We start from the raw sequence: 22124 nt of genomic DNA, 5'->3' as shown, positions 1-22124 counted from the left end.
CGATAACCTCATCAACCACAGCGCCAGCCAAACCAAGCGTGATCGTGTCTTCATCAATACCCCCCCGCCACCCCCTCAGCCAAGGTAGGTCTATGCTCCGTTTGCACAACATGCCCAACAGCCATAGACTCCGCCAGCGCCTTTGAGTTCGTCGCAGCGACGCCGTACACCCTCGTCTGGGGGCTAAACGCTTTCATGACCGAGCCCACACCACTGATTTACCCCCACCACCCATGAGAATGAAGATGTTGTCCAACTTCTCACATTGTTCCAGGATCTCAAGCCCAACCGTCCCCTGCCCGGAAACAATGTCGATATTGTTATACGGCGAGATATAAGTGTATTCGCCTTCGGCAGCAAGCCGCTTCGCATATTGCTCACTCGCGCCGGCTTCGTCGCCATGCAGGATGGCATTCACATTCGCGCCGTAGGACTTGATTTTATCCAGTTTTGCCGGGACGACTGTCGTAGGGAGGACGACGGTGAGGTTCCTTGAGAGGGCACGCGCCGCGCATGCAGCGGCTATCCCATGGTTCCCTGAGGAGGCAGTAATGAGCTTCCCACCTGCATCCCCGGTCCTAATCCCATTCCCATTCGTGCGTGATTTGGCATTGGGCTTGGGATGGCATTGACGTCTTGGCCATTCGCCCCTAATCTTAAACGACCCCGTGAGTTGGAAGTTCTCGGCTTGAAGAGCACCTTTGCACCGCCACCGCGCTCCTGCCCTGTCTTTTGTGCGGGAATCAGCGGCGTTTGATAGATGTGGTGGGCGATGCGGTCTCTTGCTTGGGCGGCCATGTCTGCTGTTTTGCGTAGGTCTGCCATGGTTCTTCACTGGAGTGTTCGGATGGGAGCTCGGTAGGAAGTATAATTTTCGAAGGTCGAAGGTTTCATTGATTCCTTTTACCTCGCGAGCAGTTGTGGCAGATCATGAGTCATTTCTGCTGTAGATGTCAGGTACCGATCCAAGGAGACTCCGAATCGGGCCCACGTAAGCTCTCCCTCACCATACCACATGCTCTATGATACAACCAAAATGGCACGTTTTTCAGCTGACTAGTGCAGTTCTTGCTTTCCGGCACCATAACCCTATGCCAACTTCCCAAGAGTGTAAATGACAAGCAATTGGAAGAAGCCCCAAGACTCAAGGACGAAATAATTGTGTTTATCAAGTTCATTATCGAGAAAAGATGCAGGTGCTTATTGTATGATATGTTATGCTACGTTGCCTATCGTACACATACCTAGTATAGATAGCTATTCCCGCCGGATCTTGATCTCCCTATTCCCAATTATCCGCTAGTAGTACACAGGGAGGGATAGGGTAGTTAGTTGGTTGGCCCTAATACGCCAGTTCATGCTATGCATTGAAACGACCAGAGCAAAGCCAAGCGGATAAGTACCATGAACGCCACCTCAATGTACCCATATCCAACCCATCGATTCCTCGTTCTTTCTTCCTTGCCCTCACGGAAGGTCGGACGAGCATAAAGCAATCATCCTCCCGCTGCCACTGCCATCCCCGTTTGCAACAGTCAATGTAGCTTCCTCATTCGCATTTGGATTAACATCCACACTGGCATCAGCAGCTGCATTAGCATTAGCGTCCCCATTCTCCGCCCACATCCGCAAAACCGCCCGCTCAACAACAGCCTTAGCCTCCTTCTCACAAGCAACAAGATCATCCGCAAGCGTCCGCTCCTCAAACGCAATATCCTGCTGCTGTACTTTCACCCACTGCTTATGCCTCTCGCAGCGTTTCTTCGTGCAGACGCCGCGCGTGAGAAGTTCGGATTCATCCTCACCACCGCCGCCGGTCATAGCCGTGTCGCCGTCGGTGTCTGTTTTGGTTCCTGCAGTGGTGGTAGTAGGATCGGCGGGGTAACTACTAGCCAACAGATCCAGCGATCCAGACTCCAGTGCTGCCGCGCCAGGTACCGAAAGCCGCCACTCGTCGAATTCTTCGTCTGACCATGCCAGCCGCGAGTCGAAGCCGCAGATATCTTTCCAGCCGCCCTTGGGGTCTTTCTTTTTCAGCGTATCGAGGACGCTCTTTGAGCGGTGGCGGACGAGAGATAGGAATGCGTTGCGGGCGGCGAGCATGTCGCGTCTGTGGAAGAGGGAGGCGCGGTGGGTGCGGAGGGAGTCGAGTTTGTTGGATTCGGGGGGTGTGTATGTTAGCCCCGGGACGCCGACATCGAGGCCGAGTTTGTTGTTGTTTTTGTTGTTGTTAATGTTGGTGGGGTTCTCCTCTTCCGATTTTGGTTTGGGCTCTTCGTTTTTGACAGGTTCTATTTCTGCTTCTGGTGGAGGAGACTCGGGAGGCGAGACGATATGAGCCCCCAGTTTGCGGAACTCCTCTGCTGATCCGACGCCCATTATCACGGCTGTCAGGTCGCCTAGTGTAAGGACGCCCCCTCTGCTGCCTAAATCATCGGGTGTGTCGTCGCGTTCGTCTTCGATGTGAGAGCCGTCGTATTCGCTGTCGTCGTCGACTGGCGTTGGTGTATGGGTGCGGGAGCCGTTAAGAGCGGCCCTGAGGATAGACTTTGGTTTTTGGCTACCGAGGTGTGTGCTGGTGGGATTGAGATTGAGGTGTTGGGTCTTCTGGCGCATAAATTCCAGCCCGTGCTCGTCGGAGCAGTACTTGCTAGGGATGTTGCTGGTGAAGCGTGCGGGTTTGCGGCATTCTTCTAGACGGCACATGGGCTTCCATGTTGTCCAGCCTTTGCCGTTTTGTTTGCAATTGGGACCTGGTTCGTCTGTTAGTTAAAGCTAGAAGGTGACTGAGTTGAACTTACAAACGTATCGCTCAATGAGCTCCGCGTCTCGCGGGTCAATGTTGACACATTTCCCATGGAACCAGTCCTCACACCCACCATCGCACCCAATCATCCAGGTGTGATTGTCCGGCTTTCGACAGATGCAGAAAATCCCACCATCATCAGTGTCTTCCTCTCCTTCTTCCTCTACCTCCTCTTCCTCTGCTTGAACCTTCTTGCCGCCTTTCTTTTTCGGCTCAGGAGCGGGTGAATTCGCCAGCGACGCAGAGCTCTGCTTCTTGCCCGGCGCCTTGCTTGCTCGAGACGATGAAGGCGTTGCAGAGCGCCGACCGTCCACGCTCTCATTGTCATTATCGACCTTGCGCTTCTTAACTGATGTCTTTCGTCCGATTCCTTTCTTGGTCCCAGGGGCCGCGCGTTTTGTGGGTGCTTTGGTAGAAGTAGCCGGGGAGGACCGGTCTGACGAGGACGCCCGCGAGTTTGCTTGGTTTTTGAGACTCGCGACTTTCTTCGGAGTCGGGTGTTCCTCGGGTGTGCCGTCTAGCGCAGGTTTGACATCTGGTTCGGCGGGAACTCGGTCGAGGTTTGTGGCGGATGGTTCGACTTTGACCGGAGGCGCGGGTGCTACAGCGCCAGGAAGACCTTCGTAGAGATCGGCCCATGTTGCAACATTTTGAAGGCCGACGCCGGATTCAACTTCGGCGACTAAGCGCGGAACCCGAACTTGCCGATGTACTTTGTCTGCCTTTCCAAACCCAAAATATCCGGCTTCTCGCCAGCCAATTAGACCGACGATCCGGTGATTGTTAACGACGATATTGGACAGGAGCATGTTGTTGTGTGTGAGTGGATAGATGCCGCGTACTTCGTTCTGGTCAAAGAGTATAGAGCGCTCCAGCTCCTCAATCCCCGATGCCGGTTGTGAGTTTAGCTCACTGCAGACGTAAGATGGACTTCCAGGGCTAGTATCGTTGCTGATCCGGTCTGACACGATACGGCACTGTTGCTTCATGAGCTCGATCTGCTGCGGCGAGAGGTGTCTCCACGCAACATCCAACGAAACACCAGGTAGTCTAGACTCCACCGTGACATTCTTGCCCGAAACCGTCCCGTAGAAGAGGATCCTCGGCACCGCGACTTGTAACTCCTCCAGCGTCATTTCCGCCCTCCGGGACGCACCGAGCTCATTCGCATTCATGAGCCTGAACTTCTCGGCGGCCGGACCGGCTGCATCTTCCTCGTCCACACGGATGATTATGCTGCCAGCAGCATAAGCCTGTCTCGCGCCCTGCACGTGTAATGAGTTTTCGGGAGTCCATAGTGACTTGACTGTCTCTTCCCAGTACGCTGTCGCTTCGGGGTCGTGCGTATACCAGTCATTGTATTTCGGGTGGAAGTCGTCGGCTTGCGGGAGGTAGCGGCCGTAGTGTATACTCCTTTGTCGGAAAGGGTCGTCTTCTGGTATGAGATCGAGATTGGTCTCGTAAGGGTTTATTATACGGCCATTGGCCGGCGGAGTTGTATTTGCAGGCATCGCAGCGAACCAACTCTAAAACACACTGGTCTCGTCACCTAGCGATAGCGCAGAAAGGAAGATCCGACTATGTCAATCCGGTCGTTGATAATATTGCTGTTAGGATGCGATATCAAGGTCTCGTGTTCGCTTCGACCCTGTTCTTGAATATCACGTTGGTCACATGCGCTTCGCGCAAGCGTAGGGATGGCCGTTAGGGGAGCGACATTGACTGAAGATACGGAATCGAACGAAAATGAGAGAATAGAGTCACAGATCTGAAATTATGAATCTGGTCTTCCCGCTCAACACAAGGACAGCAGCCCTCTTGGTGGGCGTGAATGCGAATCTGGGTGAATCAACTGCGGCTGCGGCTTCGGCTGCGTTGTCGGAGCGCGGCGACGGAGATCTCAGACAATGAGTGAAAGGGGATCTAATCAATCAAGAAGAGACGGAGAATATTTAGAAAATGTCGAAACCTGAAACCACAACCTGAACAACAGATATCAAAGCAAGATCGAACATGCGCGTGGATGGGAAAATTGCGCGGTCGGCGACGCGGAGAAGGAGAAGCGATAAGATCGACACCTGAACTCCCAGGAATTAAGCTCTTATCTTAAGGCGGTGAGAGCAGTCCCGCAATCGATAAGGCGATAAGTATCTGGCGCTATAACGCCGAGGATTCCGCAACCTGCAACCAAGCCAACTTCAGACCAATCCAATCACAGCATCAGTATCAGTATCGGAGTATCACATGTCGGCCAGGGTCCTTCTTTTTGTCCATTCTTAATAGGTCGGATATATTCTTAGCATGCCAAACCTCAACCTCAACCTCAACCTCTCCCTCTCCTCCATCTTCTACCTGATCCCGCTCTACTTCCTCGTCATAAACCCTCTCCTGCGACAAATCCTCCCGCAAGATTCCGAGTACACATCGAGCAACGTCTCATGGCGAAATGACGATCTTTACGGTGATGCGGATGAAGAGGAGGATACATCATTAAACCTCAATCCGGACGTTCTAAGCCTCGACGACGGAGTCCCGTTTATATGCGACAGTGACGACAACTACCGCGTGCATATCCTCTCCCAGGCGCCGCTGGTCATATACATCGAGGGGTTCCTTTCTGATACGGAGGCGGATTATTTGGTTAATATTAGGTATGCCCTTCCCCCTTCCCCCTTACTCCTCTCCCGAACCTCGTTAACCGATGAATCAAACGGAAAGCGTACCAAACTACGCCCCCTCAACCCTCTACTCCTCCTCCTCCGACGCGCATCTCAACAAAACCGACTCCACAAAGCGCCTCTCAGACCGCGCGCTCCTCCCCCGCACAGATATCGTCCGCTGCATCGAGTCCCGCGCGAAAGCATTCCAAGGCTGGAAACCACACTTGTACATCGAGCGCATGTGGGCGCAGCGGTATAACGTTTCGGGTCACTACATCCACCACTATGACTGGGCTGGTACAGCACGCGGGCGGGGCGGGGATAGACTTAGCACGTTTATGGTATACCTTGCTGCGGACTGTGTGGGAGGTGGTACGAATTTTCCGAGATTGAGGATGCCGAGAGACACGAAATGGTGTGAGTTATTGGAGTGTGATGCAGGGAAAAAAGGGGAGGGGGTGACGTTCAAGCCAATTAAGGGCAATGCGGTGTTTTGGGAGAATGTTGGGTCTGATGGACGGGGGTGGCCGCAGACCTGGCATGCGGCGTTTCCGGTTGAGAGAGGGGAGAAGGTTGGGTTGAATATTTGGAGTTGGTATCAGCCGCCGAAGGGGAGGTGGCGGTAGCTTTTTCCTTCTTCATCTGTATATATGTATGATGGATGGATGGTAGGATGTACATTAGGGGTATTTTGTATATTGGATTAAATAGACTAACTATACTATAGAGATAAAAATTAACACAAAGCTAGAAAGAACAAACCTAACTAACTTATTTGGTATCCGCAACGCCTGATATCATTGAAAATCCAAATCCAATCCATGCACCCGATTCCGACCCGGTCGTAAAATCCATGTTTCATACTCAGTCATCACAAGTCAATCCAAATAAACAGTCCAGACCAGTCCAGTTCAAAACTTCAAAACAGTTCGACTAGCCAATATTCATCCACTGAGTCCAATCATCATTAAACCCATTCTTCATATCGCTATCCCCAAAGATATCGTCTAGCGGCACACCGGGCAGATCAAGACCGACATTAAACGCGTTCTCGTCGGGTGCCATGCCGAAGCCGTATTCGTTCGCAATACCATTGGAATTATCGTTGCCGGTACCGTTCGCGTTAGACATTTGCTGCATCGTTGCGTCGGGAACGTAGTTCGGCTGCTGGTCAATGCCGTAGCCCTGCCAGATGAAGTTCTGGTTCGGAATGGAGACGAGGTCGGGGCTGTTTACTGCTTCGATGGGCGTGGATCCGTGCGAGATGGTTGGGGACTGGAGGTGCGAGCCTGGCAAGCGGCCCGAGAGAGCTGCGCCCATGCTTGATTGTGGAAGATTACCCTGGAACAGGGGAAGACCGCTGAGGCCGTCTAGCTGAGATCTGCTGACGTTGGCGGGGTTGCTCTGGTCTACCGTCGTTGGGAGCGCAGATGTGAATGGTGCTGTAGTGCCAGTTGCGTCGAATTGGAAGTGGTCGTTTTCCAATGTTGACATGGGTTGCGTGGGGTAGACGAATGGGTCATCTGAGGGGAACATAATTGGCATGAGGTCGGGGAAGCCGGTCGTGTTCGGCATCGGCGGGTTAAACTGAGGAGCCTCGCGTATTGGTAGCGCTTGGGGCATCTGTGGAGTACTGGTCGAAGGTGGCGTAGGCTCTGGTGGAGTTGAGATACTAGTACTGGGGGAATGTCCAGCAGATTGAACCCAGGACCGACGGTTTGCACGAGGCTTGGCGGGCGAGCGTGGTGGATGATTATCATCGAGACTCTTGGGAGTCTGAATACCATTTTGCTTGGATGGGCGGGTGAGCAGTTGGGTGGGGAAGGTGCTTGCCCTCTGTACTGGTTTGATCTCCGGTTCAGACGCCTGGCTACTAGACGGCGCAGGTCGCTTCAAGTTGACCTGTTTCTTCGAGCTTTGTCTGTTCTTGAGTAGCTCGGGAAGGTTCTTGAAGAGACAATTGAGGCTTTGTGAACAGCGGTCGGCTGCAAGACTCTTCTTCGCTAGTCCTGCAAGCGTGTTCTTGCCTTCCATAGCATCCTTGAGAACGCCATCTTTTGCCGTGGGCGAGTCGGGGTTTTCGAGCACGAAGAAGAGCAGCGACAAGATGGCAAAATATGTGGTGTACATGGTAAACCAGAATGAACCATTGAGCAGTCCTTTCTTGTGCATTCCGGTGGTAATATGAACGATGTTTCGGGAGACGCTGACACAGGCGGCGGCACAGGCGTAGGATCGTCGGTCCACACCTCGGGCTTGCGAGCCGCTCGAAACATAGTGGAGGAAGGGCCGGTACATGACCATTTGTGCATGGGCGTAGCTGATACGTAGTAGTTGCCGTATCCTATACAATTAGTAAGGCAAGGAAATCGCATAGATAAGTAGGAAGCCTACCGCTCAATCTGCGGAGACACTTCTGTCCCCGGACGCAGAGCCGCAGGAAGCTCTTCCATCCAGGTTTGGAGATCCCGCTCTATCTCTCTGATTTTCGAGTGGCTCACAACATAACGTTGGTCGGATTTGGACCGGTGCTGAGCGGTTTTGAGAGGGTAGACGTATTTGACGATCTTGAGGACGATAACTGAAAGTCGGGTGTGTGCGTTGGCGCCGACCATTGCGTGAATATGACCTTCTGGAGTCGACACAACCCCATTTTCAGTGATAAACTCTCCATCAATTGACAGTGGGTATTCTTGATCGATGTCGTCATCGCTCAGCATCTGCGGGAGACCCAGTAGAGTGCTCACATAGACATCCATTTTCCGGATCACCCAAAAGATGCGTCGGCGCAACTCCCGCTCGATCGGATTAAAATCTGCAATCACCGAACGGTGCAGACCAAGTCGCAGGGCGGAGCGTAGAGCGATTCCGACATACGAATAGCACGTGCTTAGCTTGGCAGATGACTGCAGGAAGAGGACCATGAAGCAGATCGCTTGTAGAGACGATAAATCACGGCAGTCGGTAATTTCCAGTAGCTGGCGACCAGCCTTGAAGTATTGAAACCTGCGCAAGTTAGCAAGATAATTCTCTCTGAATAGAAATGAACATACCCTTGCCCAATTGCGCTCTCATATCCAGACACATCCAGGGTCCCAGCCCCGTCGTCGGAAAATAAGCAGCCAACAGACATCACGATGTAGAGCAGCGGCAGGAAGGAGTTCTCTTCATTGGTGAATTGCTCCGGGGGTGTCTCGTAGATCCGGTCTAACAGCGCGTAGAACGATGGCTCGTGCACGAACCGAATCAACGCACAGCCATCCTCGAGAGCATTGTGACACAAACGTCGTGCAACGTCCCGGGGCGGCAAATCGTGCGTCGGAGGCAAGGATGGCTCCTGTGGAGATTCGGACATGGACTTGGGACTGTCAAGAAAGTTCTGCAGGGCGGGCCGCGTACGCAAGGGCATTTCAGTACCGCCTGGCTGGGAAACTCCAAGCTGCTTCCGAAGTCGACGAAGGAAAATAATACCAGATGTGTGTCCGTGATAATCCCAGTGACCCTGATCGTCGAGATCGAGACACCCGGATTTGTCGACCATCGACTCCAGCAGAGACTCATCGCCTCCTGCCCCGTCGGTCCCCGGAGCGTCCGCGGAGCCATTAGTTTCCAGTTGTTGCGACGGTTCTGGCGCCTGAGATTCCGCCGGTGGCTGCTGAAGCTTTTTCTGCTTGATCGCTAATAATAACTGCTCTGTTGCATGAATATCGAATTGCGGGTCATCGAGATTCAGGTCTGGAAGAACGACGTGGAGAAGGGCTTCGGCTTTGTGCAAGCGAGTCTCGAGCGCTTCGACATACTGCGGTGCGGGGTTGCGGCGACGATTCGAGGGTTGATCGTAGGTGCATTCTAGAAAAAAAGACAATGAGTCGAGTTTAATCAGTCCGATCAGTTAAAGAGGCTCACCATAACTGTAAACGGTGCAATGGGTGCAGGGCTGCTTTCCGTCGCACTTGATTTTCTTGCGCCGACACTCATCGCAAGCCCGAGTTACTCGGCGCCTCTTCTGCATTGGGAGCGGGGCCTTCAACTGCTTGGCATCGGGCGCAGCATGGTCACCTGCGGAGAAATCCTGGGAGAGGTTGTTGGAAGGGTCAAGGTCGCCCTCATCGTGGAGGTAAGCAGAGTCTGGCGAGGGGTCTTCGTCGCCCGCGTTATCGGCGGCGAGGAAAGGCGCGGACGGAGTTGCCATGGAGGGCTTAGTCGGATCGCCGCATACAAAAAGATGATCGATGGACTTGAAGCGACGAGGCAAAAAAGTTTGTGATTCGGGCGAGAACACGAGGTAAAAGGATAGAGGTAGGTAGAAGATGGAGGCTCGTTATCGCACCTCCACAGGGAGTGGAAACGCCTTTACCGAGTCATGGAAGGCACAGAGAACGGAGTTGGACGAACGCCGAGGGAGAAAATCAAGGACAGTTTTCTTTTCTCTTCTCGATTTCTTTGGAGACCGGAAACTGCAAAACTAGATCGATCGCTCTATCGGCTTGACAGCAGCAGAAAATGTCCGTCTGACGCAAGGGTGGATGAGTCAAGAAAGGTAAGCAACGGTGGTTTAAGAAGAAAAGTGCTGGAACGAGATCGGCGACGGAGCAGTTTATGCGCTTCAACTCGGCAGGGCGTTCTCGACCGACTTTGAGAGGTCGCAGTGGGGAAGCGCCAGTATGAGTGATTTTTGATGATTAATCCAAGGCTGACCTCCAACTCCATCTTCTTAAATTCTTATCCTGCTCTTCACACAAATGAAGAGAACTGAGTGAAATCCACCTGGCTGATACAGAGTCATGGAGTCTGATACTGCAGTGTCCCACTTGCGGGCCATGTCTAAGGAGCTGGACACTGGGAGGCCCATCTCTGCCGCTCTCCTATAGAATCCTCCCTCATCCTCTTAGTCTCACGACTCTCCTCAGCTCTTTGTTTCTCCCAACTCCCAACCGCTTAACGACCCTGCTGCATTGGTTGGCTGGCCATGCGCTCTCATGTTCACCAATCCCATGTGGCAGCGCATGCACACTAAAAGGCTTAGTCCTCCAAGGATGCGCCGGTTTCGCCCTCTAAACCTCGATCACCTCTAGCGCTTTCAATTCACTCCGTCTGTTGGCTGATACAAGAATACGCTGTAGTTGGTGGCTGTATGGTCGCGTCAGGAGGGTCTCTACTCTGCAGATACGAGAATCGGAAATGTTGTTCCTGTTGTTCGTCTTGTTCCTAGACAGCCCGCAGAGTTTCAGCTTTGACGATCATGTGATGATGTCATTGATCAAAACGGGAATCCATCCAGTCCCTCCCTCACCCCTGGATGCAATGCAATCGCTGCACTGTTGTTTGTCATGCTCGAGCCCCTGCCTGACATTCTGACACCTTCCATTCATGTTTCCCCGCTTCGACCGGGATCTCAGTGTCACCTTCAGCAATCGAGTTGCTCCGCTGACCTCAAAGCCAGGGTGATCTGGCTAGCCGCGCTATGCTTCGTATTCTAGACACCAGCGAACTATTTCCCAGAACAGCAAAGACAATCAAGGTAAGCTTCTCGCTATGGAGAGACTAACGCCTAGTATAATTCTCCCGCTCAGCCAAAGCGGGGATCTGATGGATCCAATCCTGAAGGATCACGGGGACACAGCTGCAGACACGACACGGTCCCTTCGTATGTCGACACTGCAGGCCAATAATATAACAGAAATTTCAATTCATGCTACCGTGCCATCGTGTGGGCTCGACTCGTTATCTCTTTCTTTCCCTTCTGATCCCTGCCAAATCGAACGATACAGCTATGCACAGCCTTGGCCAAGGTTCGTTGCTGCCCTACTCTAGTTCTCCACGAACCTGAAGGACGCGTCGGATACGGCATGGTCCAATGCCGCCGTGGAGGATAACGGAAGAAACGGTGTCGAACTCGCATCTACATTGTGCATATCTTGGTAGTTAGGGCTACATCGGAGATCCGAGCAACGCGTGCTTCCAACATTACCTATATTGGCTGAACACCTAACCGGCTCTATGGATCTACTCTACATCGATAAAGAAATGACGGTAAATCGTCTCATGCCGCTCCAGAAACACCAAAGTAACAAGGGCTCCAGCTCTAGGTTGAGGCACTCGCCTTCCCGTTTTCGTACCACTGGCTTTCAGGAGGGAGATTGGAGAAGTTGGAGGGGGTGTGGGAGTTGGTGTTTGCGCTATTGGTGCCATGGATTGGTGTTATATGTATGTAGAGCGTATGGACCTCAGAGAAGGAGTTGTATTCTCATACCGCCAAGGTTGGTTTGGAAGCTGCGGGATGGAGAACTTTGATTACTCTTGTTGAGTATCATATACCGAGGCCGAAGTATATTGTACAGATCCTGAGGTCCGACTGCGCAGGGATGCACCATCACTCCCGAGAAGTCGGCTTTAGATTGGGGTTTGGGGTTGGGGCACCTTGCTCCAATTCGGGGGAGGGGGCATATAGCCGACACTTCACGTCTCCGGTATCTACTCACAGTTAGGTAGATACCTATCCACTACCTAACACCACACAACTCATTATTATTTATTCATCCATATTTCATTCCCTAACATCCGGCCAAAACCTCTCCTCCAGCCAAACAACCTTCCTCCACCACCGCTCACACAGTCCCAATATCTCCCCCTGCTCCTGCTCCCCAAGATTCTCGCCCAATTCACCCTGCGCAACCTCATCAAGGACATCCGCGATCTTCACAACGAACTCTTCAAACCCTTTGCTCGCCCAGTTTGGTATGAACTTTTCACGTAATGCCCCGCCGTCTGTATCTTGCCCTTGCCCCTCATTCTCGCGCTTCTCTAAGAACGAGAGCGCATACCGCCACGCGCGCAGGTAACACTCCTCCGTCGCCCAAAGAACAACAAGTCCCTCGAGCAAACTCGTCCCGGGCGCTCCAGCGTCCATGAACATGTCAATATACCCCTGCGTAATGGGTCCCGCACCAAACGTTTGTCCCGCTTGGGTTTCCGACAATATAGGTGGAGGCGTATTCAAATCAATCCCATACTCCCATGCCGTACGCTCAAAGAACCCCAGTTCCGTTTTAATATTATTCAGCGCGTCGACGAGGATATTGAATATTTTCTCGTGGATATGGAGTCCCTTCCCATTCTCCAGTTGCTTATTCTCCGGCGAAGTTGGTACAAGAGGCAAATGGACCTTTGATAAGAGCAGCCCCATAAAACGCACGTAGGCTTGAGCGTAGAGACGGTCTTGTGAGAGCCATTGCGCCAATGTTTCTTTTGGGAGTGTGCCGGATCCGGCGTGCGCGAGGAAGGGGTGCGTTGTTGCGGTTTTTAGGGGGTCCGGGGTTGTGGTGAGGAGGTGGGTTGTTAGTTTCATTTTTGGTCCGCTAGGTTGGAGGGTTATTTTGGGGCGAGGGTGATTCGATTGAGTTGGAGACTGAGGGGGAGGGTCGAATGGTGATATTGATTGCGATTGCGATTTGTGGTGGTGAGGGGTGAATTGAGGGGTGAAGATCGGAAAGTGGGACGGTTTGCGGCCTGGGGAATTAGGCAACATAAACCGCCGCGTTATTTGTGGAGCGATGCATGATCAAACTCCGGATTCTAATAATGTTGTTTAGATTTACGCATCGAGACTTTCCAGGCTATCTACAGCTGCCATGCCATGACCTTCTACCCCATCAATGACTGGCTTTTTGGTCCATATGCCGTGTCCATCATGAGACCACGGACCGTCACAAAGTATATCCCCCAATATCACATCGATCTCGGCCCGAACCGCCTCCATTTCATAATCGCACGCGATAAACGTGGAAAGACAACCCTTCCTTTCTAAGTTCCTGACAGCATGCGCGATGAGCGAGTATCCCGTGGCTAGCTCCATCCAGGGATCGCTCGGGTCCATGGAGCCACGCTGTTCGAGCTCGGTCACTCGGTTATTTTGAGACGGGCCTAGCTGGATTTTCAACGTGCGAAGGTTCGTCATGAGTTCCACTGCTTCAAGGACCTGCTGGACGTGGTTGTAGAAGGGGAAGACCGCCACGTATGTGAACGAAGTCAAGTTCGCCAACGAGGGGAGCGGAGGTGGTCGCGCGGATACAGGTTGGTCTAATTGATTGACTGCCCATGGGCCCCAGCGGTGTATGAGAGAGGGGACTTGGTAGAGGAAGTACTCGTAGTGATTGTATGCCTTCAAAGATGAAGACTCATTGAATAGCATCGATGACCAGGGGAGACTGTCTAAAAGATTAGACTGCTCGTCGGACGTTAGGCTAGGCCTGCACTTCCGCCAGTCGCACTCTAAATGTACGACCTGGAGAGGTATCTCAAACGCCCAGGCATGCTCTTTGGGTATATGCATTCCGAAAATCTCTCCGATGACCGAAGGCGGTGCCACGACTATGAGTTGTCGCGGCGTGAGCGAGCAAAAGAGATGGCGCCACCATGGCGGCCCAGAACTCTCGTGTTTATTCAGATTGTAGTCTCCCTTCACCACTACCGACGTGACGTATCGGCTCAATTGCGACTCGGATATGAACGAGAGATATGCGTCTAGGTCATTCAGTTCAAAACAAGAGTGCGAGAATAGCGGGGGTTGAACGAGCTCGAGGAGGCGGGAGCATGTGAGGGAGAGGTTTTTCAAGTCCCGGTTTCTCGATCGTGTTAACTGAGCACTCGGGTTTTGATGTAGCCTATTCGAGGAAGGAGGAGAGGAGGAGAGACAAGCTATGATCTCGTCGAGCAGCTCGGTGGGTAGCGACTCGATCGGAGACGCCATTACTGCGGTCTGTCAAGATCAGTACTCGCAAGTTGCGGCATTATGCGGGTGTCCACGTAGGGACTCGAGTTCGCCTGCAAGCCTTGATCATGGACGAGGTGGTCAGAAACACGGGGTAAGGCTTGGGTGAGAAAAAGGAGAGAAGAAGACCCTGTGCCCAGAGACAGAGAGGTCGTGTACGGGGGTCTAAATGAACAAAACGATAAATGATCACGTGGACTGTAATCCTCTGTATACCGCCTTGCTGGCCGCCTCCCCCTGGCTGCCTTGTGGTAATTCACTGATTATAACTACTTCGCTCGCCCTTTATTTCCTAATAGAGTAACAAGGTAAGCGTATATAATAGTAATTATAGTAGTAGTAGGCGTAGGAGAGGGGTGTTAATTATGAGGTCCCATATTGGAGGTCTTCGCCAGAGGTAGTACATGTTGTAGCCTGAGGCATCTAGATGGGTTACCCGTAGTGAAGTAGCCAAGTAATGTACGTCGTCAAGAATTGCGCTGATGCCTCAGGCTACCACACGTACTACCTCCGACAAAGACCTCTAATATCTGACCTCACAATTAACGCCCCCCTTCCCTACGCCTACTATTACTACTATTACTACTACATATGCTATGTTATTGCTATATTAGGAAATCAGAGAGTAGTACAGGGTGTCTAATATCTATAAGAAAGCCTGTAATCTGCAGGAGTAACCACATAGCTTTTCTGCAGGCAGAATACTAGTGTTTACTTACCACGTGAGCATTCATCGTTTTGTTCGCATAGGCCTCCGTAGTGTGATGATCGGGTCCACTTGCTCCACTGATAAGAGCGCATCGGCCCATACACTTAGCCCATAACCATCCTAGCATCTCGCTCGACATGCCGATCATGCCTTCTGAGCCGCAATCGCAGCCTCAGCACGAGGCTGTGCGATTTCGCCCGTTGCCCGATGGTCTTACAAGAATTATTCCATTTTTCCCTTTCGCTGCGGTAGGTCTATGTGATACCGCGTGGAGCTGTTCAGGAGATATTTTGAGATGAAATGGCGACCTTTTTATTCGACCCATCTCGCATCACTCGACACGCTCCTTGCGGCCGAGAGACAAGAGAGATTTCGGGATAGCCATCATATGCGCCCTGCCCCTTGACGCCAGCGCCATGGAGGAGTTATTCAACAAATGATATGAGGCCTGATACGAAAAGTCCCCGGGCGACTCGAACGCCTACTCTACGGGTGTGATAGGGTTACACAATGTGGTGATGGCGCATATGTCAAATATGGGGAAGGTTGCTGCTGCCACTGCAGCAGCTTGCCTTCGTGCTACCTTCCCCGGAATCCAACTAGCTCTGGTTGTCGGTATCCGCGGAGGAGTACCTGCAAAGCAAGTCAACGACGAGATCCTTCTCGGCGACGTTGTTGTAAGCGAAGGACTCGTTCAATATGACTCTGGGAGACAATATCCCGACAACCGGTTTCTGCGAAAGGATTCGCCTCGTGATAATCTCCCGCGACTACGGCCGGAGCTCCGCTCAGCCCTGGCTAAGCTGCAAACCGTACCAGGGCGGGCCCAATTCCATTATCAAACGCTGGAGCATCTCAAAGTTCTACGACAAAAGACGGACAAAGTCCTTTATCCTCGGACATCGGAAGACAAACTCTACCGCCCTGGGTACCAACACAAGTACCACAAATAAGGCGAATGTGATGTTCACACCGTCATGACATGCGATGAATCGATGGAGAGAGTTTGCGTAGAGCTCGGGTGCAGCGAACTCGAGTTAGTTCCGCGCTTGCGCGGGTCGCTGGCGTATAGGCCAGAAGTCCATTTAGGGCTGTTTGCTACTGGTGACGTCGTCATGAAATCTGGTGAAGACCGCGATGAGATCGCTGCTCGCGATGGTGTTATTGCGTTTGAGATGGAAGGGTGATCAAGGGAGTCTGCGATTATGCAGACAGCTACAAGAATAAAAGGTGGCAGGCCTACGCAGCAGCTACTGCAGCAGGCGTTATGAAAGTGTTCCTAGACGAATGGGAACTAGGTCAGGGATACCTTGTGAAACAAAATCCTTTATGCCGACCATAAGCTAGCTCCTGCCGATGATCCGCTACCACCTTTAGATTGTCCCGGCGATGCAAGGCAAAGGTCCAGATAGAATGCGACCCTCGAAAAGTTGTATGCATGTCCATACAGAGAGCGGAAATTCCGAAATCCAGAAAGGGTACCGTGTACATGTGAATGGTTCACGATATATGACCACTTTCGACAACGGCAAAGCACTGACTCGGCCAGATTGCTCTGGGTGTCTGCCGACCCTGGGGTGCGGAAAGTCGGTTCTTGCTCGACATCTTATTGGTGCCATTCTTCCAACCCGCAAATCTCGAACAACCTGTTATTTCTTCTTCAAGACGATCCCTAGGATCAGCAAGCGGTTACAGGAGCCCTATGCTGTACCCTGCACCAGCTCTTTTTACAAAGACGTGTCCTACTCACCGTGTCTATCATTGAGCAATTCGAGATCAAACCAACAATCACCGAGACTTTCGGCGAGCTCTGGGATATTCTCGTGCGCGCAGCACAAGACAAGAACGCGGGCGAGATTGTCTGCTTTCTGGACGCACTTGACGAATGCAAAAAGAGCGGCAGGTCCAAGCACATCGAAGCAATATGCAAACTATACACTGTCGAAAGCGAATCCAGAATTAAGTTCCTCCTTACGAGTCTCCCCTACACTGAAATCCGTCAAATAAAGTTTCACGCTCTCGAACAGGCAGTCCCTATCCTTCACTTAAGCGGAGAGAATGATGAAGAAATATAGAATATGTCTCGAGAAATCGATATCTATGTCAAGGCAAAGTCAAAGATATCGGAGGCAAGATGCCTGAGAGATGAGAGCAAAGCCTTCTGTTACAAAAGCTTACCCGAGTGCAGGACGACGACCAACAAACCGCACTCAGCTGGGCTGGTAAAAATGGGCAAGTCAGAGCCATCTCCCTGCTTCTAGCTTCGGGTGCGGATATCGAATCTAAAGATCGATTTGGGCAGTCTCCACTGTCGTTGGCGGCGAGGGGCGGACATTTGACGGCCGTGTGGCTCCTGCTTGAGAAGGGTGCAGATCCTATAACGGGGGAATACACGCGGTCCGTACGCCGGTTTACTGGGCTGAAGATGGGGGGTATGGAGAGGCGGAGGAGTTGCTAAGTGGGAAGCCAAACATGGTGCGAGTGAGGGTGGTAGCACTCTGCCTTCTTCTGTACACTATACGTTAACGCCATTGGTCAAAGTGTTGATGATTAATCCTTTACCAATAACGTAATTCCTGGGCGGTCCGTAAATCCCGATCAATCCGCAACTTCCTCCAAAAAGTCTTTATCCTGGCCACAAATGGGCGTACAAGGGGGGGCTATCGACTGCTAGTTTTGGATAGTAATGGGAGCCATCTAATTCCTCAATTTGATAAAGCATGCAAGGATAACAATATTATAGCTATCTGCATGCCTCCTTATTTATCTCACCTTCTCCAGCCTTTGGATGTTGGCTGTTTTGCCCCTTTAAAGAAGGCATATGGCAGACTAGTTGAGGAGAAAGCTCGATTATCAATCCATTATATCGACAAGCTGGATTTCTTGAAGGCCTATCCTACAGCTCACCAGACTGTCTTCACGCCTCAGAATATCCAAAGTGGGTTTTCTGCAGCTGGGATAGTACCATCCAATCCTAATAGGGTGATAGAGAAGTTGAATATTCAGCTAGCTACTCCTACACCCCCTCCAAGCCATGGAAGTGCTTCAATCCCTAGTTCTCAGCTCGCTACGCCTTATACAATTCGTCAAGTGAAGAAGAAAGCATCCTCAGTCAAAAAGTTTCTGAAGCAAGGGTCTAAGAGTCCTTCAACTCTATCTAAACAAGCACTAGAGGAGTTACTAAAGGGGTGTGAGATGGCTATCTATAGCGCTAGCTTATTGGCAAAAGAGAATACGAGTCTCCGCTCTGCCTTTGACAAAGAGAGGCAGAAAAAGAGTCGATCTAAACGCCAGATAACTCCTACAAATGGTATATCAATTCAAGAGGCAAAGGATCTAATTTCATCAAGAAATAAGCAACTAGAGTTAGATAGGGGGGGTCAAGCAGTTCTGCTCTCCAAGCTTTAGAGCCACTAAAACGTGCTCCACCAAGGTCCTCGAACTGTTATATTGTAGGGCATATTAGAACTAGTTGTCCTAACCGCTGAAATAATTAGTTTTAACAGATTTAACATGGTTTTGGTTGCTGGCGATAGCTTCAAGTTTACTAAGCATACAAAAATCGGAGGAAGTTGCGGATTGATCGGGATTTACGGACCGCCCGGGAATTACGTTACCTACTCCCATGAATTTCGGTAGCATTGTGCAGATTTGTGAGCAGTTATCACTGCCCAGAAGCGGATAAAAAGCATCTCTGCTATGAATTTGGGAAAGAAAAAAAAGAAACGTTGACCGACGCAGGGGTCGAACCTGCAATCTCTTGATTCGTAGTCAAGCGCCTTGCCATTGGGCCAGCCGGCCTTGATTGTTGAAAGGCCCAAATTCTTTTGCCTCATAGGGCAAAATGCTATTTTCAGCTTTACACCTGCGAGGCAGACGAAGTAAGAAATCGCGAATCGCCTAGATACTAACGAGATATGCATTGTTTCTTCATATCTGCCATGTCTAGGGTAGGAAATGAGGAAACCGCCACAAAGAGAAAACAGCCTTATCTGTTCACACCTAGACCCCAGTACTTTGCAAGGTGAGGTCTCGGCTTCAGCACCGGACGCCCGGAGACTGTAGTACCGAGTATAACGGCGCACGATATACTCCGCAGCGAACAGTATTTGGAATTCTGATAAAAGTGGACCAGATGAGCCGCTCGTATGGGGTACTTGTCACGATATAATAGTCCTCGTACCGGATGATACGCATACAAGTCCGGAGTATGAACCCTTTCAGGAACAGAAGCATATGATGCTTACTGCGATGAGGTCATGGGTACCAACCCAACTTCGTATCACATTCGAGAATCCCTGCAGTGTCAGAGCCCAGAATCCCAGAATTATCAACGGTCTCGACTGGCTCGCTGACAAAGGATGTTCAACGGTTCATGGGTCATGCAGAATGATCCGCAATGGCAGGGCGTTATTCGGCAGGCGTCCACCCGGCATCCGGGCCCCGGCCGCCCCTCACGAGCTTGCCTTGCCACAACCAGTCTTCTCGCTCCTTCCGCGAACCTCGGTGCTAACCCAACAACTATCCATGCCTCTTGCTGCCTATAATTGTGTCAACCGCCTATCACCTTCCCCGCGATTACTCAGACTTGGTGGTTGTTTCCTGAAGATACAAAAGGCGCCGTCTCCCGTATCCGGCTTTCTTCGCCGTGCCACAATCACGTCTGCGAGTTCCTCTCCGCAACAACGAGCTTTTCTTCACATCCAAACCAAACCACAGCGTTTTGGACTTTCGCACACGAACGTTAGATTCAGTACCAGCACTAGCAACATGTCTTCCGCTACTACGTTCTACGACTTCGAGCCTGTCGACAGTACGTCTTTTACCCCTCCCCCTCCCTCCCCCCTTGTCTCCAAGCAAGACCCCTGCCAAATTTACTAACCCACCATCCTCTCAATAGAGAAGTCCAACCCCTACCCCCTCACCCCCCTAAAAGGCAAAGTCGTCCTCGTCGTCAACACTGCCTCAAAATGCGGCTTCACGCCACAATTCAAAGGCCTCGAGTCCCTCTACCAGTCGCTGAAAACCAAGCGCCCCGATGACTTCGTCATCCTCGGTTTTCCATGCAACCAGTTCGGCAGCCAGGACCCCGGGTCCGACGATCAGATCCAGGAATTCTGCCAGGTGAACTACGGCGTTACGTTCCCTGTTCTCGGCAAGACGGAGGTCAATGGAAACAATGCTTCGCCGCTTTGGACTTGGTTGAAGGAATCTCAGCCGGGACTTCTGGGGCTGAAGCGGATTAAGTGGAACTTTGAAAAGTTTTTGATTTCGGCTGATGGGAAGGTTGTTGGACGGTGGGCGAGTACGACTAAGCCTGAGGGGCTGGAGGATACTATTTTGAAGGAGATTGAGAAGGCTGAGAAGGAGGGGACGTTGGCTTCTAAGAAGAAGGGGGTGGAGGAGGGGGAGACTGCCAAGTTGGCGTAATTACCTTGCTTTGTTTCTTCTTTCCATGGGTTATGATACCAGATTTTGATTGTTGCGTGCCTGTGCATGTTGATTGCTTTGCAGTCACTTGTTGTAATTACCGAGTATTGTCTGTTTTGTCCTCTTATGGCATCCATAATACTAGTGCTTCGATACCATCTTCATGAACGACAAGTTACCTATACGCCCTGACCCTTAGGTATCAGGTTCCTCAGCGAGAGATCATAAACCACATCCTCCACTTTCTTAACCTATACAACCAATCAGCACCGCCAGTCCCTCCAAATTCAAAATTCAAAAGACAGTAACTCACACTATACTTAATAGCATCACTCCTCTTCCGTAGGGTATCATTCTTCAGGTTCAACAACTGGAACCCATTAAACAGTTCCTTCATGAAGTTCCCAATTAGCGCGGGGCGCCCATAGTCGCCTAGTGTGACTGAGTTGACCGCGAGACGAGCCTGATACATTAAATTGTCAGCGCAAACTGCTTGCCTACCTAGGTGGAAAGAAAGGGGAAGGATGAATGAAGTGGGCAGGTAGACGAACCAATTCTTCAATCATGGAAATCAGAGCGAGGAGATACTCTTCTAGCGTGAGATGGAATGCGTCTTCTTCTTTGAGGTTGACGGGGACTGACGTGCAATGTCGATATTAGTAGGTGATCACGAAACAGTAGGGCAAAGAAAGGAAAATATACTCTCAAGAAACTTGCCCACCTCCTCGATGGTCAGAAAGCTCGCGTTCTCAGAGCCCTTGTACTCCTTGAATCCGCCAAGCCAGGCGGTTAGCTCGATGGATGCGACCTGGTCACGTCGCAATATTCGTCAGTTTTTCCTCGTACTAAGGTGCCATTCTGGGGTAGGGGTTCCCAACAAGGTTCTGCAAATCCCTAGTCCAAGCCCCATTATATTTGTAGAACGGGTGCTTGTCGGCGACAGTCTTCAGACGGCTGACTTCTTCTTTCTGTGAAATGATTTCCTTGGTCACGTCTTCGAGGACGGGAGTTACTGTACTAGGTTAATATAATGTTGCTTGGAGATAGGGGGTTGAGGGGGGGAGTGGGTGAGTATACATTGCGCCGCGGGCGTAGAGTGAGCCCGCGAGAGGGCAGCTTGGGTGGATCGGCCTGAAAGCACCCACGTTAGTTTTGCTTGCTTGTCTCAAGGACCATGCCATTCCAGTTGGACTACAGTGCAGTCCAAATTGCAGTGGCAGTGGCAATGGCAGTGGTGGGAATAGGGATGAAAGATGGACCTTTCCGCGCAAGATTCTGCACGATATCACGGAGTTCCTGTTACATATATATCAGTCATCGTCCCATGTATCCAAGCTCCAAGCTTGTTCAATTCAATATCAAGGTATAATAGAACATACATCTCGAACTGTAGCCTCCTCATCAATCTTCGTCTGCAGACTCTCGAAAATGGCGCGGTCAATCATCTTGGCTGATTACCGGTTTTGTGGTGTCGCTGTTGACGGGGTCGTGCGGCGGTGTTGATGATTTACGCTAGGATCGGCCGTGGTAGAGTTAATGATTTCATGCTGGGAATGCCGCTAGGGGTTATGTTAACAAAATTGCCACACTGCGACATGAACTAGCCCGGCTAGCTCAATCGGTAGAGCGTGAGACTCTTAATCTCAAGGCTGCGGGTTCGAGCCCCGCGTTGGGCTTTCTTTTTCTTTTTATTTTTTCTTTTTATTTTTTATTTTTATTTTTTATTTTTATTTTTTATTTTTATTTTTT

The 22124-nt window shown here is 51.2% G+C and overlaps 9 protein-coding genes and 2 non-coding genes across 11 annotated transcripts; 5 read left to right on the top strand and 6 right to left on the bottom strand.

Annotated features, from left to right (window-relative positions):
• Positions 1 to 1156: 1156 nt before the first annotated feature.
• Positions 1157 to 4023, bottom strand: BDV17DRAFT_157373 (putative PHD transcription factor). The gene is made up of 2 exons (XM_073754583.1): positions 2802 to 4023; positions 1157 to 2753 (listed from the first exon to the last, which is right to left on the bottom strand). Exons 1-2 carry the CDS (start codon positions 3979 to 3981, stop codon positions 1468 to 1470), a joined length of 2466 nt encoding a protein of 821 aa, XP_073613066.1. The 5' UTR covers positions 3982 to 4023; the 3' UTR covers positions 1157 to 1467.
• Positions 4024 to 5021: 998 nt separating this feature from the next.
• On the top strand, positions 5022 to 6169 carry BDV17DRAFT_269875 (oxidoreductase, 2OG-Fe(II) oxygenase family). Its single transcript, XM_073758609.1, has 2 exons — positions 5022 to 5457; positions 5525 to 6169. Exons 1-2 carry the CDS (start codon positions 5108 to 5110, stop codon positions 6090 to 6092), a joined length of 918 nt encoding a protein of 305 aa, XP_073613065.1. The 5' UTR covers positions 5022 to 5107; the 3' UTR covers positions 6093 to 6169.
• Positions 6170 to 6224: 55 nt separating this feature from the next.
• Positions 6225 to 9801, bottom strand: BDV17DRAFT_157346 (putative C6 transcription factor (Mut3)). Its single transcript, XM_073754582.1, has 4 exons — positions 9373 to 9801; positions 8520 to 9315; positions 7861 to 8472; positions 6225 to 7810 (listed from the first exon to the last, which is right to left on the bottom strand). The coding sequence occupies exons 1-4, from the start codon at positions 9656 to 9658 to the stop codon at positions 6400 to 6402; spliced, it is 3105 nt and encodes a 1034-aa protein (XP_073613064.1). The 5' UTR covers positions 9659 to 9801; the 3' UTR covers positions 6225 to 6399.
• Positions 9802 to 12013: 2212 nt separating this feature from the next.
• BDV17DRAFT_293653 (putative transcription regulator PAB1642) lies at positions 12014 to 12814 on the bottom strand (the record flags this gene model as incomplete). Its single annotated transcript, XM_073762666.1, has 1 exon — positions 12014 to 12814. One exon carries the CDS (start codon positions 12812 to 12814, stop codon positions 12014 to 12016), a length of 801 nt encoding a protein of 266 aa, XP_073613063.1.
• A 49-nt stretch (positions 12815 to 12863) lies between these two features.
• BDV17DRAFT_157325 (F-box domain protein) lies at positions 12864 to 14407 on the bottom strand. The gene has a single exon (XM_073754581.1). The coding sequence runs from the start codon at positions 14213 to 14215 to the stop codon at positions 13061 to 13063; it is 1155 nt and encodes a 384-aa protein (XP_073613062.1). The 5' UTR covers positions 14216 to 14407; the 3' UTR covers positions 12864 to 13060.
• A 947-nt stretch (positions 14408 to 15354) lies between these two features.
• On the top strand, positions 15355 to 16116 carry BDV17DRAFT_157305 (uncharacterized protein). Its single transcript, XM_073754579.1, has one exon. It carries the CDS (start codon positions 15464 to 15466, stop codon positions 15896 to 15898), a length of 435 nt encoding a protein of 144 aa, XP_073613061.1. The 5' UTR covers positions 15355 to 15463; the 3' UTR covers positions 15899 to 16116.
• Positions 16117 to 17324, top strand: BDV17DRAFT_157306 (uncharacterized protein). Its single transcript, XM_073754580.1, has one exon. It carries the CDS (start codon positions 16335 to 16337, stop codon positions 16950 to 16952), a length of 618 nt encoding a protein of 205 aa, XP_073613060.1. The 5' UTR covers positions 16117 to 16334; the 3' UTR covers positions 16953 to 17324.
• Positions 17325 to 18674: 1350 nt separating this feature from the next.
• Positions 18675 to 18746, bottom strand: BDV17DRAFT_t116. Its single transcript has one exon. It is a non-coding gene; the product is annotated as a tRNA-Arg (tRNA).
• Positions 18747 to 19715: 969 nt separating this feature from the next.
• BDV17DRAFT_293650 (glutathione peroxidase) lies at positions 19716 to 20375 on the top strand (the record flags this gene model as incomplete). The annotated part of the gene is made up of 2 exons (XM_073762665.1): positions 19716 to 19758; positions 19846 to 20375. The coding sequence occupies 2 exons, from the start codon at positions 19716 to 19718 to the stop codon at positions 20373 to 20375; spliced, it is 573 nt and encodes a 190-aa protein (XP_073613059.1).
• Positions 20376 to 20554: 179 nt separating this feature from the next.
• BDV17DRAFT_293649 (translin) lies at positions 20555 to 21820 on the bottom strand (the record flags this gene model as incomplete). Its single annotated transcript, XM_073762664.1, has 8 exons — positions 20555 to 20626; positions 20689 to 20838; positions 20927 to 21012; positions 21078 to 21183; positions 21254 to 21387; positions 21453 to 21506; positions 21635 to 21671; positions 21755 to 21820. 8 exons carry the CDS (start codon positions 21818 to 21820, stop codon positions 20555 to 20557), a joined length of 705 nt encoding a protein of 234 aa, XP_073613058.1.
• A 158-nt stretch (positions 21821 to 21978) lies between these two features.
• BDV17DRAFT_t118 lies at positions 21979 to 22051 on the top strand. The gene has a single exon. It is a non-coding gene; the product is annotated as a tRNA-Lys (tRNA).
• Positions 22052 to 22124: the final 73 nt, after the last annotated feature.

This window comes from Aspergillus undulatus, assembly GCF_047715775.1.
Source record: "Aspergillus undulatus strain CBS 261.88 unplaced genomic scaffold BDV17scaffold_44, whole genome shotgun sequence".
Taxonomy (NCBI): Eukaryota; Fungi; Ascomycota; class Eurotiomycetes; order Eurotiales; family Aspergillaceae; genus Aspergillus; species Aspergillus undulatus.
Note: the sequence above shows the minus strand (reverse complement) of the source record. Positions and strands in the feature narration are given on the sequence as shown.